The sequence below is a fragment of the Mauremys reevesii genome, linkage group 13 (genome assembly GCF_016161935.1).
Source record: "Mauremys reevesii isolate NIE-2019 linkage group 13, ASM1616193v1, whole genome shotgun sequence".
Classification (NCBI taxonomy): Eukaryota; Metazoa; Chordata; order Testudines; family Geoemydidae; genus Mauremys; species Mauremys reevesii.
In genome coordinates this window covers 24,157,767-24,174,480 of record NC_052635.1, presented here as the reverse complement: position 1 = coordinate 24,174,480, position 16,714 = coordinate 24,157,767, and the positions used below count along the sequence as shown (strand labels likewise).

Sequence of the window (16,714 nt, the reverse complement as noted above, 5' to 3'; positions counted from 1 at the left end):
CCTAGTTTGCCTAAGTGGCTGCACCGGCCCTGTTCCCCCCCGCCCCAAACGTGACCTCCTCGTTCACCACAGCAATCCCCGTTTACACTTGCAGTGGGGATCAAACCGTTTCTCCTATTTTTATTTCACTTTAGTATAAATCTCGCCCCCCACAACCCCATCTTTAGTGCTCCAAATGCACTTGGAAGGCATAGGGACTTACCCTCAAACCTTGTACCAGGAAAGGGATGGGGATCTAGTAAAGAGGGTTCAGGCAGAGGAGGGAGTGTGGGGTGCTTGAGGGCTCTACACTGGCAGAGAAGCAGGGTGTGATGTACTCGCGAAGGAGGGTGGAGGAGCAGAGAGAGCATCAGAAGACGTGCAGGGGAAGGGGGAGGTGCGGGAGGAGAGGGCTGGGGGAGGGTACAAGGGGAGAGGTGCGGGTGAAGGGAGAGTACAAGGAGAAGGGGTGCGGCGAAGGAGCGATGGGGGGAGGTACAAGTGGAGGGGCTGCGAGCGGGATGGGGGGTGCAAGGGCTGAGAGGGGCAGGCGCTGACAGCTGCTTCCCAGCCCCGTGCAGGCAGAGCCGAGAGGACGGACACTGACCCCCAGGTGCCCGAGCCGCGGGGGTCCCCTGGCAGGGCAGTATCCCCCGCTGCCCCGCTCAGAGCCGGGCTCTGCCTCTCTCCGCCCATGGCGCTGTGGGGGCTCGGGGCAAGCAGCGCAGGGCTGAGGCGGGGGAGGTGTGCGGCGGGCTGGATCCGGGGGCAGCGGCAGCTCCCTGGCAGCTCGGGCCGCCCAGCCACTCGCCCCATCAGCGCACGAGCTGGGATCCACACCCCCAGCCCAGCCTGGCAGCGCCCTGCACAGCCCACTCAGGCAGGGAAATGTCGCGCCGCCCTGGGGATACTCAGAGCAGCAGCAGGACCCCTCCTCCCTCCCTGCATCCCGGGCCGCGCTTCCCTCCCTTCCCAGCTCCTCACACACTCTGGGAGCCCCTCACGCCGCCGCAGCCCGGGCTCAAAGAGTTGACAGGTTTCAGAGTGGTAGCCATGTTAGTCTGTATCAGCAAAAAGAATGAGGAGTCATCCTCTTTGGAACCCCCTTTCAGGTAGTTGAAGGCTGCAATCAAATGATGGGTTCTGAATGAGTAACCCATTAAGAACAAGCTGTTTACTGTTCTTATATAGGGTTGCCAACTGTTTAATCACACAAATCCAAACACCCATGCCCCACCCCCTTCCCCAAGGCCAGTCCCTTCCCCCGCCCCTTTTCTGAGACTCCACCCCCACTCACTCCAGTCCCCCACCCTCAGTCACTTTCACTGGGTTGGGACAGGGGGATGGAGTGCAGGCTCTGGGCTGGGTGGGTGGGGCTGAGGGTTTCGGAGTGTAGAGAGGGCTCCAGGCTGAGACTGGGACAGGGGGTTGGAGTGTGGGGTTTGGGGTGCAGGCGGCGTTTACCTCAGGTGGCTCCTGGAAGCGGTGGTATGTCCAGCAATGGCTCCTAGGCTCACAGACGGCCAGGCAGCTCTGTGCACTGCCTATGCCTGCAAGTACCACCCCCATAGCTCCTATTGGCCACAGTTCCTCATTCCCAGCCAATGGGAGCTGTAGAGTTAGCACTCGGGATGGGGGCAGCGTGCAGAGATCCCTTGGCTGTGCCTCCTCCTGGGAGCCGGTGCTGGACATACCAACCGCATCTGGGAGTGGTGAGGAGCCAGGGTGGGTAGGGAGCCTGCTATAGCTCCCTGCACTTTTGGTGGCCTAAAATCTCCCAGATTTCCCGGAGGCTACTGAAGCCAATTGAGCCTGATTCTGGGAGACTCCCGGCCAAACCAGGAGGGTTGGCAACCCTAGTCTTATATTGTGAACTCCTTGGGACAGAGACTGTCTTCCTATCTATCCACACCCCCACACACTAACTACAATTTGCTACACATCCCACCATCTATATTGGGGTGGCCAAACTTACTGATCCTCCAAGTCGCAGACAACAATCTTCAGAAATTTGAGAGCTGGGGCACACTCTGCCCCCTCCCGATTTTTGCCAGGGTTTGCTGGTTCCACTCGGTCACATGATGTGGCCAGGACCCCTCCTGCATGGCAGCTGCTGGAGCCAGCTGTGGGAAGAGGCAGCAGTAAACAGCTGGGAGCTGCAGGGAGAGCTGCTGCTTTTGCTGCTGCCTCTCTCTGCGGAGCTAACACCTGGAAGCTGCAGGGAGGGGCCACTGAGGGTAAGAGGGGGCACGTACCTGGAGGTGTGTGACTCCAGTCCCCCCAACCCTTAACCTTTACATTGTGCCACCCACTCTCAGCAAGTACCAGTTGTCTCTGGCAGTAGCCTCTAGTCCCCGACCCTGCTGCAGAGCAGAAGCCCTGAGCTCCCCCCCTCAGTCTGGTAGGTGGAGAATGAGGGGGTCAGGTGTGGGGGGCTCCGGGAGCCGCACTTTAATTATAAAAGAACCGCATGTGGCTTGCGAGCCACGGTTTGGCCACCCCTGGTCTATATACATATATGATATGTATATAGTACAAACCATGGTTGCCACCATGACAAACAAATAGCATTCAATGGGTGGTGCCGGCCAAAACTGTGACCAAGGTAGGGAACAAACAGACATACTGGAACTATTACAGAGGCCATTATGGCCATCACTGGCACATCTTCATGCTGAATAGTTTCTGTTTCAGTCACCTCATCCAAGAAGACACAAAAATCAAGGTCCTCACAAAGGATTAATGAATGCATGCCTGGAAGACGAATGGTCTCTCAGATAGGAGAGATTAAAAGTCAGGGATATTTCATTTGTAAAGAAAAGTAAAATCAGACATCATAATAAATGGTACAGAGAAGTCCACTCAGGTGCCCCTATTTACCCTTTCCCATAATACAGGGACATGAGGATGTGCGAAACTAAAGTTAACATTTTTAAAAAAATCATCGATATATAGTTACCATGAGAACTCACTCTATAGGGTATTGAGGCAGATAACACAAGGTTTTAAAAGACTGATTAGACATTCCAAGCCTTGTTTTTAAAACAAGAGGCATGCTCTGACACATGCATTTGTGCATCTAATTTGCCAGAAGAATTACTGCAATTGTATATTCACATTGCGTTTGCAGGTTACTGTAACCATTTGCACAGGCAGGTATCCAATTTGCATGCCTCAATTGTTTACAAACCAAATCCATTAATAGCAGCTGCATGTACGCTGAAAACAAAGAGCAACCAATCCTATTGCTTCAGCGCATAAGCTGATCACTACTGGGAGTCAGAAAAGGATTTTTGCACCCTCCCCTGAAGCATTTCCTGTCAGTCAATGCTCGAGACTGAATACCGGATTAGACAGATCATTGGACTGTACTGGAATGGCAATTCCAACAGATGAAATCCTGCTGTTCTTACTCAGGACAAACCCTTACTAAGTCAACTGTATTTTTCTTCTTTGTCCCTGGTTTAAAGGCAAGTGTATGGGGTGAAAATGGATGAAAATAACTGGCCACTACTAGTACAGAGCCCATTCACTTTGAAAAAGTCACCATTCAGAGATATTAAAAGATTCACCATTCAGAGAGATAACAATATTATGAGGTAGGAACAGCCTCAGGGAGAATTTAGAGCTTTTAAAGATTTGCTAAGAAGTTCAATCATCAAAGGGCCATTGAAAATTTCACAAGAGAAGGAATAGAGACATGACAAAAATAATCACTGATGACACTTTTATTGATTTGATAAGGCAAAACCTTTTCAAAATAAATCATAAAAGTGGCAAAAAAAAAGAAGAGACAAGAAGGTAAGTTGTGAGTAATGAAGCTTCGTATTTACAGTCATTCAAAACCAATAAGGTAAAACCATATTTCAGACAGAATTGAAAGGAGTGTGCAAACCACAAAGATGTATTCTTTAGATCACACTATTAGAATTTCTATTATATTAAGTTATCTTCTTGAACACTAAAAGAAATCTGTCCATTTCTGACTGCCCAAGTCACTTGATTTCAATCCTCATACCCCTTCCACGGAATGCCATTTTAGTGATACAAAGGAAAGATACTTTTACTTCTTTGTAAACAAAAAAAGAGCACAAGGTTGTCCTCCTGGTCATTATTAAGGTGGCACAATAGAATTAACACTAATGCTTTGTTTTTGGCTATTAAATTAAAAATATTCGGTAGTGGGGGGAAAACCAGACTAATTTAGGACAATCTCATTCTGTTGGATTCTGGATGACGATCAGGAAATAGTCTTTATCTGCAAGGGAAAAAAAGGAAGTTATTCCTCCATTGCTAATGCTCATTCACAAATTAAGAAAAGTTGTTCTCTTGTTTTGTTTTTTTATCTTGCACATTTATCATACATTGACTAGTGACAGTAAATATCACCTACTTAAATGTTCATCAACTGTACCTTGACTTTAAAGTAGTATGAGAAAATTAAAATCCCTGACAGCAAGTGTTCATTAGTGAGCAAGGTGGGCTTGACAGGTATTTCCCATGGCTAAATCAGATCAGTCTCTATAATCTTACTGTGGGGGAATAGTTCCAGGCTCTCGAGAGAACGGGATGCACCAAGCCGATGTAATTTAATGCACATTCCTACATTCTGAAACAACTCTCACTAACCTTCTGCATCTTCCACTTGGGGATTCCGGACCACTAGATCCACATAAGCATAAATCTCTCAGCCATTCCCCCAGTGCAGCCACAACCAGCACCTCTGTGCCAGCACAAATAAGTTGTTATACAGCGATCCACGGCCAGCGGGAGACACAATTGGCCGGACCTGCGGACGGGGCAGGTAAACACACCGGCCCAGCCCGCCAGGGGCTTTCCCTAAACAAGCAGCGACCCCTGTTTGAGAAACCCTGTTATACAAACAGCACCCTTTCCCCTGTGCAGTCACTCAACCTGAACAGCTCCCTACTTATCACAGCTCCACCACAGGTCTTAAGTGATGAGGAGGGACATATCTGAGCCCTCTACACCTGGATGAACTGCACTCATATTGCATCAGTTTCCTCTGTGACACTATCTGGTGATTTAATAAAACATTCTGGCGTTCTCAGCATGAGGCATTTTCTCTTGACATGTCCCATCACTGCAAGTTCCAGTGTTTCCAGGCTACTGGTTGCTGCTGGTGTTTTAACCACTACATTGTCTAGACATGCTCTGACCAGTGGCAAGAAATTAACAGAGTCTAGTGTAGACACAGACTCAAATTGAGAGATTGTAGGACTAGCAAGTATGTAACAATATGCGTGCTCCTCCAGTCCTGAGAATCAGCCAGCCTCCCTCTGGTTCGTTTCAGTAGTTATGCCAGCAGTGCTGTTCTGAAGCAGCTCATAAAATGTGTACTGCTAATTTCAGACTCTTCTGGTCTTATCTTGAAAAAGGCAAAACACAAGAGAATCTTCTTGCAAATTTACAGTTTGACTAGCAGTGAGATGGGAAAACTGATTCCTTCCCACACCCAACCCTGAAGAGGCAGGCTCAGTTTAATAGAAACAGACCCAGCTCTGAACCGAGTGTATCACCAGAAATTCTTTGGCTACAGCTACAGCATACTAAATTAGACAGTCGCTGGGAGGATTCACTTCTTCAGGCTGTATAGATTTTGGGCCATGGAAAGCTTGACAGGGAAGGATGAGACACATGCCGCAAGAAAGAAATTTCAACAGGAGGCTTGGAAGCCTGATGCTGAGGGGCTTTTACCTGGAGCAATCATGATCTCATTTTTCTTGGAGCGGATCCGCAGGAACGTCAGGTCATTCTGGGGATCAATGTCTCGCACAGTGCTCCTTGCCTTCATGATGAAGCTGTGCATTAGGCCTGCGTATTGCACTGTTGTGGAGTTGTCCACCGTGCTTTTGATAGGAATACCTGCAAAGAGAGCCAGTAAGTGCGGAGAGATAGTTAACGATGGTAACCTCTGAGACTAACTTAATTCCTGGCTACCCACTAGACACATCTGTCCAGTCCCTTTAAACCTCAGTAGATTTTATGCTTAAAATTTAGCATATTTTAAAAAAACTTTTTGAAACAAAGTGTGACTAGAAACGCTTCTGTGAGTGGTGCAGAAACGTGGGGTGGGGCTGGGCTGTAGGCACTGCGCTGCAGAGTAGGAAACCCAAACAACACTACAGTCATGCAACAATTCCCAAGCTGTGCACATGGAGGGCTGCCAGTGGACATGGTGCTGGTTTCCCCCCATTTTCAGCTGCTTCTGCAGACCTCCAGCCTTCCTTCCAAAGAGCAGCTGGAAATGAGGAGAAACTTCCACTAGGAGCCACCAATAGATACAGAAAAGAGAAGATATAAGAAAAGCCCTTAAGGAACATAGATGGTAGCAGAGCAGAGTTGCTCGCCACCACTGGGACCAGAGCCCTCCATAGGTTTGTGTCACATTAAGAGTTTTTTCTGTTCGGGGGCGGGTGTGCTCTATAGCCAGGTGCCATATGAGCTGGTCCACTGGAGGCTGCTGACGGGATGCACTGAATCAGTGCGCCACCTTGGCTAGGACTGATCCGTAAGGATGGGGAGGTAGCAGTTGGTCTGCTCCACAACCTCCTCCTGAGGGGACTTTCCAGTACCAACGCCCTGGCAGAAGCCAAAGAGCCAAACTCAGTCCGCACTTATCGTATGTTGTAGTATGGGACTGATGCAGCAGCAAATTGCTAACATTTCATCTGTCTGGTTTTCAAGTACACTGAAGACGTATACCCCCAAGCACAGCCCAGACGTTTGACCTTCCTCCCAGTCCTCAGACACCAGCACTACCAAGGAAGGGCCAGCCAAGTGCTGATTTGTAAATGAGGTCACCAGTGATCAGATCTTCCATAGAGCTGCCACGTATTTACCGAATGTCTTTTTTCTAAGACACTTACCAGTTAAATTAAAATTAAGTGTTAGAAGATTTACTGTAAATTACAGATCAGAAAAACCTCTTCATCGTATTGCCAAAATGAGCTTGCCTTGTTCTACATTCTATACATTTTGATATTTGTCCTCTTGGCTGCAAAGTTATTCTTAAAATGCATGGGGACAAATTCTGCTCTCAGGTACATCTGCTCAATGCCACTGACTTCAATAGGCTTGCAGAGAGGCAGCTTGACGTAACCTGCCTCTCTAAAGGAGGAAAATGTATCTAGAGAGACATTTAATCTCTTTGTAAATAGCAAATTCATTGATCTTTAAAGTGCCCTGTTCTAAAAAAGTAACATCCTTAGGAAATAGAGCCAGAGTGGCAGGATACCTTCCGAATTAACAACAATGATTCCTTGGACGCCCTTTTGGCTCTGAATTCGCTTCAGTGTTTCTTCCACCTCAGCCTGCAAAAAACAAACAACAAAAAGATTAGGCAACATGATGTCATGAAGGTGCAATCTGCCTTCAAATAATGCTTTGTAATAATATATCTGGAAATAAAACTGAGCCAAGATAATTCCAGTAGATATTACTCATTTTCTCAGAGCAAAGCACAGCTATCTTTGGCACCATCATATCACCAAAACCTTTTTAGTTCTTTTCAAGCCCGTTGTTGTCTGTCAGCCATTTGCCATAACAAGCCTTTGGAAGCCTGAAACCTGTTCCCAAATACATCCCTCACCCTTTCTCCCTACCCCTTACTGCAATACTGGTTTCTCATTACAGATTTGCTCATGGGCACAAGGCCACACACACACACACGGAGTTTCGTTATGATAGGGTTGCTCATTAGGGCTGCTAGCACTTTTATTATTATTTTACAGTTAGACAAAGGACAGTGCTGCAGCACTTGTTTTGAAAAAATGCACAGAATTTTCAAATAAGTAAGAAAAAAATATCAAGTTTTGGGTTAAAGACTCTCCTCCTCCATTTATCAAAAATATGCTAAAGGCAATGAACAAAACAAATGAGGGGAAAGAGTCTGGTTTACAACCATTAGCCTACAATAGCAATTCATGGTGGATGGGCTATTGGTATCTATTGCCAACAGTTCATTCTATTACTTTAAAAAGTCAACTTACAAAGAAATCTGCAAAGGTATTATAATCCGTTTGTTGTCTCTGTAAAATTAGTGTCAACTCTGAAAGATTTTGAAAGTTTCCTTAGCAATGCTTGCTCTTACATCAATCACAACTCACTTGGGATCTCACTAATGGAGCCTAATGATCTGAGTGGCCTAGGTGTGATTCTGCACGGTGCTGGGCACTCCTTGAGAGGTGCTGGGCACTATGAACTCCCATTAAAGAGAATGGGGGGCTGGGGCACTCAGCACCTTGACTGACTGAGCTCCATAATGCAATGTCAGGCAAAACAGACTTCTACAAACAAAGGAACATGCTTGTCTTCACAGGAACAAGGAAACAATTGCACAGGAGACTAGGCAACCAGTCTAAAACAATGCAGTACTAACTGCTGGCAACCATGGGAACCATGCAACACTGGATTTGTTTTGTGTCTGCAAACTACAGTTTGTCTTATCCAGCATGTAAAATCAAGAGCTACTTAAAAATTATTAAAAGCAGCAAAGAATCCTGTGGCACCTTATAGACTAACAGACATATGGGAACATGAGCTTTCGTGGGTGAATACCCACTTCATCGGATGCATTTGGTATTCACCCACAGGACTCTTTGCTGCTTTTACAGATCAAGACTAACACGGCTACCCCTCTGATACTCAAAAATTATTATCAGGCATGGAAAATCATAGCACACGTTTCAAAATGAAGGAAAGGGGATTGTAACTAAAAGCAGATTGTAACAAATGAGCTGTATGCTGGAGAAGTGGAAAAATAAACAGCTGGAGACAGCACTTTTAAAAATTCTTTCAGATTTAATAGCAATTATTTATGCTTAAAACCCCAACCCTGCAACCTGTTCCATGCATCTGGGCTCCACTGACTTCCAAAGAGTGTTGCCTGAGTATAAGGATCCATTTGTGCAGAACAACATCTAATTTTGCATTTCTTCTCACATAGCAAGTGAGATTAGCCAGTTTCTCTTTTGTTTTTACCATGCAGTTAAGGCAATGGTTCCCAAACTTGTTCCACCGCTTGTGCAGGGAAAGCCCCCGGCAGGCTGGGCTGATTTCTTTACCTGCCACGCAGGTTCGGTCGATTGCAGCTCCCAGTGGCCAATGGGAGCTGCTGGAAGCGGCGGCCAGTACGTCCCTCGGCCTGCGCTGCTTCCAGCAGCTCCCATTGGCTGGAGCAGCGAACCGCAGCCACTGGAAACCTCGATCGGCTGAACCTGCAGAAGCGGCCGGTAAACAAACCGGCCCGGCCCACCAGGGGCTTTCCCTGAACAAGGGGCAGAACAAGTTTGGGAACCACTGAGTTAAGGGATAGTGCATTAGACTGGGAGTTAGGGGTCTGGGTTCTGTCCCTGGCTGTGTCACTGACTCCCTGTGTAGTCTTGGAAAATTCACAGACCCTCTCCATTTCCCCATGTGTAAAACAGGGATTTCACTTGCCTTCCTTTGTAACATGCTCAATCACAAATTATTAGCTTGAGAGACTTCAATTATGTATCATGGAGCAATAATTTCTTCCATTGCAAGAGTTACTGTGTAGAATTCTACGGTCTGTGTTCAACAGAAAGTCAAACTCAATAATCATTGTGGTCCTTTCAGGCCTTGAAATCTAGGACTCTGAGGATATGTCTACACTGCAATAAAACACCCACGCCTGGTCCTTTTCAGCAGACTAAGGCTCAATGGGCTGTGGGACTACAAAACTGCAGAGTAGGTGTTTAGGCTTCGGCTGGTGCCTGGGATCTGGAAGCCCACAAGAGGGTATATCTACACTGCCATGTAAGCCCAGGGTTCAAACTCAGGCTCAAGCCTAACCCCACTTCTGTCTACATATAAATCGCGCTAATCCAGGGCTCAGATGCAGGGTACCAGGAACCCATTGGGGTGGAGGGTCTGAGCCTGAGTCAAGCTGAGACCCAGAGTTCAAGCCCTATTGCTTTGAAGGGTAGATGTAGCCCCACTGGACTTATGCTCTGGGAGTTTGCCAAGAGTATCCCACAATCCCATGGGCTGACTTTTTTTGTCTTTTGGGTAGTCAAGTTTGGAGGACAATCAAGTTTTCTCACACTGCACCATGAACAAAGGAGTAGAGCTGCCACAGTTTGGGAGGGTGCTAAAAAGTCTGGATATGGGTGGCTGGACGCAGGCTAGCATAGTGCAGTGTAGACAGTGGAGTCCCTTGTCTGTGTTATGCAGGACCCAGCGTTCAACAATTCCTAAACTGGGGGTTACAAATGCAAATACTCAAGCCCTAGATTCATAGGGCCTGCCTTCCTCCGGGCCCAAGGGGTGCTCAACCCACTGCTCCATACCAGACCCCACTCCCACCCGACCCTTTCCCCCAAACCTCCATCCCCATCCTGCCTCTTCCTGCTCCCACCCTGCCCCATCCCTTGCCCGCACCCCCACCTCTCCCCCCATTCCACTCCCTCCTCTGAGCATGCCCTGTTCCCGCTCCTTCCAGAGCTTCCTGCATGCCTGGCAGCAGCTGATCGAGGCAGGCGGGAGCTGGCTGCTGGTGGGTGCTCCAGGGCTGAAGCACCCACAGAGTCGGTGCCTATATCTAGATTAACAAACCCAGGATCTGCTAACACAAGTTCTACTAACCCTGGGCTTATGTTGCAGCACAGATGCACCCTAAAGCACACTTCGGAGGGCTCCTATAGATGGGGACAGGAGGAAAATGAATCCCTCCAAAGTAACTAAAGATGTGAATTTGAAGTGGATTAGCTAAACCGCATTAAACCTCTGTGTGGCTGCTGCTATTGAGAATTACGGGGGCCTTGATTCAGTTTATCTTAATTCACTTTGGAGGTGAATCAGCCTAACCCAATTTAAGCCCCCCTTTGTTCGGAATGAGGGTGCTTACGCAGGGGCTGAATGCGGTTTCACGAATCCCCATAATTAATGGTGTGGTGCTGTCAAGCCGGATTGATATAAAATGACCCCCACCCCCAATTGACAGAGCCCCCACGGAGCCCCCACTTCCTTCGCCCCCCGTCAGCCCCAGTCCTCAGGCCCCCGAACCCCCTCGCGTTGCTCCAGGTTCCCCCCACTTCCCCCGGCCCCGCCCATAACTCCGCACCCGGGTCCCCCGACCCCGGGGCTCCTTAGGCTGACACGGGGTCTCGAACCAACGCCCTGGCTACGGCCCGGCCCCTCCGCCCCAGCCCCGCCCACGCCGCAGGTGAGACGGCGGCCGCGGGGCACGAGGGTGGCCCCGCCCTCCACTCACCATGTTGGGGGATCGTCGCCTGAAGCAGCAGCCGGACCCCAGCGGCACACAGCCCCGTCACGGTACCAGCACGCATGCGCGGCCCGAGCTGGAGATGGGCGGTTGCGCCAGCCAATGAGCTGTGGCAGCCAGGCAACGAACGGGATTTCGACTCGAGCCACGGGAGCGGGTGTCGCCATTTCCGCCGCTGCTGGTTGCCCCGGAAGCATTCGGGGGGCGTTCCCCGGTTGCCGTGGGTGGGGACACCTTGGGGGTTTCTTCGCTGGCTGGGGGAGCTACCTGGCCTTGAGGGGGCTGCATGGCGTGCTGGCTGGTGGGCCTCCAGTGCTGGTTGGGGGGCACAGGGGTCTGGGGTCGCTGGCTGCCTGGGGTGCTGGCAGGGGCGGCTCTACATATTCCGCCGCCCCAAGCAGTCATGCGCGGGAGGAGCCCCGGGAGCAGCGGACCTCCCGCGGGCTTGACTGGTGAGGGTCCGCTAGTCGCGCGGCTGGGCTGGACCTCCCGTAGCTGCGGGCGGTTCGCTGGTCCGGCGGCTGCGGTTGAGGTCCAGCCGACCCGCGCGACCAGCGAACCCTCCGCAGTGACGCCTGCGGGAGGAGTGCCCCCTCCGCAGTCATGCCTGCGGCAGGTCCGGTCGTCCCGGACCTCCCGCAGGCGTGACTAGCAAGTGCCGCCCCACGTGCTTGTCGCGCTGGGGTCTAGAGCCGGCCCTGGGTGCTGGGCCCACACGGGTCTGGGGGCCTATCTGGCCTTGGGGTGCTGGCTGTGGGGGCACAGGGGTCTGTGATCGCTGGCTGAGGGGGCTACCTGGAAGGCCCACAGGAGTCTGGGGGTGCGGTCTGGGGGACTACCTAGGCCTGGATGCAGGGCCCACAGGGGTCTGTGGTCGCTGGCTGGGTGGGGGGGGGTGGCTGCCTGGGATGCTGGCTGGAGGGCCCACAGGGGTCTGGGGGCTGCCTGGGCCTCGGTGTTGGCTGGGAGGGCACAGGAGTCTGTGGTCGCTGGCAAGGGGGGACATGAGGGGTGGTTTTGTAGGGTCCCTCCCTCTCCTTTGTGGACACTTCTGGGCTGACTGAAGGCTTGGGATCATCTAGTCTGAGCTCCTGCCTTGCCCAGTTCAGAGTGCCAAGCTGGATCCCTGACTGAAGTCTTACTGGCTGGGTGTGGCATGGCTAGGAACACCCCCCCCCCCCCTCCAAAAAGCACCACAGCCCTGGTGAGACATTCTGGTGGCTGATTGTTCAGTCACGCCTCTTGACAGTCAAGACACGTGGTCCCCCCTTCACATACGCTCTTGCTGCTTGTTGGGGGTGGTTTAATTATGTCCATGGGAGAGTTCTCTCTCATTGGCATAGAGCAGCTACGCAGGAGATCTTACAACGGTGCAGGTGTATCAGTAGAGCCATGCTGCTGGAAGGTCTCTAGTATAGACATAGCCTTAGTCTCTTTGTGCCTTTATTCTCATTCTGTACAATGGGGATAACAGCATTTGCATTGTGAGGATAAATACATTCAAGATTGAGAGAAGCTTAGGTCTCGTCTACACTACAGAGGAAATTTGATCTAAGCTATGAATTTGAGTTACATGAATAGAGTAACTCAAATAGATGTAATTTAGACCTATTTAGTGCAGGGTCCTCGCTATGTGATGTTGATGGGAGACACTCTCCCATTAACTCCCCTTACTCTTCTCGATCTGGTGGAGTACAGGAGTCGACAGGAGAGTGATCTGCAGTTGATTTAGCTGGTCTTCACTAGACTTGCTAAATCAACTGACGATGCATTGCTTGTGGATCCCCTGGTAAGTGTAGACAAGCCCTCAGATACTATGGGAATGGGGGCCATAGATGTACCTAAAATATATAGATAGCTGGTTTCTGAGGCTCAAGGAATTATCACGTTGTTAAGCCTCATGGAAGAAAATTCACTCTTGGGGATAGAGACTGAGAAGGCAATGTACATAAGAATGGCCCTATTGGGTCAGACCAAAGGTCCATCTAGCCCAGTATCCTGTCTTCCAACGGTGGCCAGTGCCAGGTGCCCCAGAGGGAATGAACAGAACAGGTAATCATCAAGTGATCTATCCCCTGTCGCCCATTCTCAGCTTCTGGCAAAGAGAGGCTAGGGCCACCCTCCCTCCCCATCCTGGCTAATAGCCATTGATAGACCTATCCTCCATGAATGTATCTAGTTCTTTTTTGAACCCTGTTATGGTCTTGGCCTTCACAACATCCTCTAGCAAGGAGTTCCACAGGGTGACTGTGCATTATGTGAAGAAATATTTCCTTTTATTTGTTTTAAACCTGCTGCCTATTAATTTCATTTGGTGACCTCTAGTTCTTGTGTTATGAGAAGGAGTAAACAACACTTCCTTATCTACTTTCTCTACACCAGTCATGATTTTATAGACCTCTATCATATCTCCCCTTAGCCGTATCTTTTCCAAGTTGAAAAGTCCCAGTCTTGTTAATCTCTCCTCATATGGAAGACGTTCCATATCCCAAATAATTTTTGTTGCCCCTTTCTGAAACGTTTCTAATTCAAATATATCTTTTTTGAGATGGGGCAACCATATCTGCACACAGTATTCAAGATGTGGGCGTACCATGGATTTATATAGAGGCAACATATTTTCTGTCCTATTTCTATCCCTTTCTTAATCCCAGCATTCTGTTCACTTTTTTGACTGCCGCTGCACATTGAATGGATGTTTTCAGAGAACTATCCACAATGACTCCAAGATCTCTTTCTTGAGTGGTAACAGCTAATTTAGACCCCATCATTTTCTATATATAGTTGGGATTATGCTTTCCAATGTGCATTACTTTGCATTTATCAACATTAAATTTAACCTGCCATTTTGTTGCCCAGTCACCCAGGTTTGAGAGATCCTTTTGTAGCTCTTCACAGTCTGGCTGGGTCTTACCTATCTTTAGTGATTTTGTAGCATCTGCAAATTTTACCACCTCACTGTTTACCCCTATTTCCAGGTCATTGATGAATATGTTGAATAGAACTGGTCCCAGAACAGACCCCTGGGGGACACCACTATTTACCTCTCTCCATTCTGTACACTGACTATTTATTCCTACCCTTTGTTTCCTATCTTTTAACCAGTTACCAATCCATGAGAGCACCTTCCCTCTTATCCTGTGGCAGGTTACTTTGCGTAAAGGGCATATGGCAGAATTCAGCTCTGGAATTCAAATCCACTGACTAGGGAAATGCCTTATTCACCATGGCTGAGTTTAGTTTATGAAGTCTCATTCTATTTCATGTTCCGACCACATTCCATCACTGCCATTGATTGGATCAGCTCATTATTTCTGTAAATGTGTGTTTTATTCACCAGGTTGTTCACAGAATCCTGAATACTGGTGCAAATAACTACCAGGGAGAACAACCATTTTGAAGAGCTCCATCTATTATCTATTACACTGTGGATAGGGCCCTACCAAATTCACAGTCCATTTTGGTCAATTACACTGCCATAGGATTTTAAAAATTGTAAGTTTCATGATTTCAGGTATTTAAATCTTAAATTTCACAGTGTTGTAATTGGAGGGGTCCTGACCCAAAAAGGAGTTGGGGGGGGTGCCACAAGGTTATGATGTTGGGTTAGGGGGGTTGTGGTACTGCTACCTTTAATTCTGCGCTGCTGCTGGCAGTGGCACTGCTCTCAAAGCTGGGCAACTGGAGTGTGGCAGCTGCAGGCTTACTTTGTGCTGCCTTCAGAGCTGGGCACCCGGCCAATAGCCACCGCTCTCCGGCCGCCCTGCTCTGAAGTCAGTGCAGAAGTAAAGTTGGCAGTACTGAAACCCCCCCCCCCCCCCCCAACAACCTTGTTACCCCCCTTGCAACTCCCTTTTGGGTCAGGACCCCCAGTCTGAGAAATGCTGGTCTTCGCCGTGAAATCTATATAGTATAGGGTAAAAGCACAAAAAAGACCAGATTTCACAGTCCGTTTTTCGTGACCGTGAATTTGGTAGGGTCCTAACTATGAAGTTATAGGACAATTGTAAATTTCATTGATCTTTTGAAACAGAAGAGGACTCATCTGTTTCAAAAGCTTTGGTCACATGGCATTATTTCTGTTCTCTGATTGGAAGATCTGTCACACTGCCTGAACATCAAAAAGAGCCAGGCAACATTGCTTGAAACTTAGAAAGTTCAATAAAAAATCCAAAATATTTTTGCAACCTTTTTTTCCACCTTTTTTTTATCAGCTCTAATAACAAATATTGAATGTTCATTGCAATTAATTTGCAAACAGATTAGAGACCGAAATGCAGTCACTCTCACCAAACAAGTGAATAAAAATCACAACAGAGTGACACATAATTCACGAACAATAAAAATCCACAAACAGATTAGAGACCGAAATGCAGTCACTCTCACCAAACAAGTGAATAAAAATCACAACAGAGTGACACGTAATTCACGAACAATAAAAATCCACTAAATTTGTAGGAGAAATTATTTGTAATGAATAATTTATCCACTCTCCCAGTCAGGAAACACATGATCAGCTCAGCCATTATTTTTCCAACACAGAAAGAGAATGCAAAAGCACCATGCTGCATACTCAGTTCCAGGCATCTAAACCATCAGGATTCTCACAGCTCCCACAGCACATTCCAGTCAAATCCTCCACCATCTGCAATGAGCAGGGAAATACTGATGTTACATCCAGGGATGGGGAGATTAATGGACTCAGTTCTGGTATCAAACTGCCTGCAGAATCTAGTGTAACCATATAAAAGCCCCATGCCATCCCCTCCTGAGCTTCACTGTGTTGCACAGATATCTTCTGCACAGACCTTGAGCTACTGCACATGTTGGGAGTTCATCTCCCCCAGCATTTCCTGTAATGATACAGGGGTAGGGGCTGCCCTTGCACTGCATGAGGGGGTGTCAGCAGACTTCTCATTCCTGCTCTGCATTCAAACAGCAGATCAGGAACTCTGCAGAGTGCCCAAGAAAGCCACTTACCGACCTGTACTGGAACTTGTTCTTTGAGATGTGAGTGCAGATGTGTATTCTATTTAGGTGTGTGCACACCTACCGCACTGGAGCCAGCGAACTCTGCTGGCAGTACCCATCGGGACAGCACTTGTGTCCTCTGGTCCTGTAGCTCCTCCCATGGCTATTGAAGGGCAGCGCCACCCTGACCCCCCTCACTTCCTTTGCATTGTACATTAAGAGTTGAAACTCTGGTGCAGAGGGGACGGAGAGTGGGTCGTGAAATACATATCTGCACCCACAACTCAGAACCACAGTTATAGAACAGGTAGGTAACGGTTTATTTCTTCTTCAAGTAGTTAGATAAACATTCCACTCTGGTGACTCACAAGCCACATTGGTAGGTGGTGGGACTCAGGGTAATTAAAGAATGACTATAGAACTAATTGCCTTCCCCAAGTTTGCATCTGATCTAGATGCAGCTGTAATACCATAGTGCTTGGTAAAAGTATGTAC

At 48.6% G+C, this 16,714-nt stretch overlaps 1 protein-coding gene across 1 annotated transcript; it reads right to left on the bottom strand.

Annotated features, from left to right (window-relative positions):
- Positions 1 to 3,691: 3,691 nt before the first annotated feature.
- DYNLRB1 (dynein light chain roadblock-type 1) lies at positions 3,692 to 11,386 on the bottom strand. The gene is made up of 4 exons (XM_039497217.1): positions 11,237 to 11,386; positions 7,238 to 7,313; positions 5,698 to 5,865; positions 3,692 to 4,237 (listed from the first exon to the last, which is right to left on the bottom strand). Exons 1-4 carry the CDS (start codon positions 11,237 to 11,239, stop codon positions 4,194 to 4,196), a joined length of 291 nt encoding a protein of 96 aa, XP_039353151.1. The 5' UTR covers positions 11,240 to 11,386; the 3' UTR covers positions 3,692 to 4,193.
- Positions 11,387 to 16,714: the final 5,328 nt, after the last annotated feature.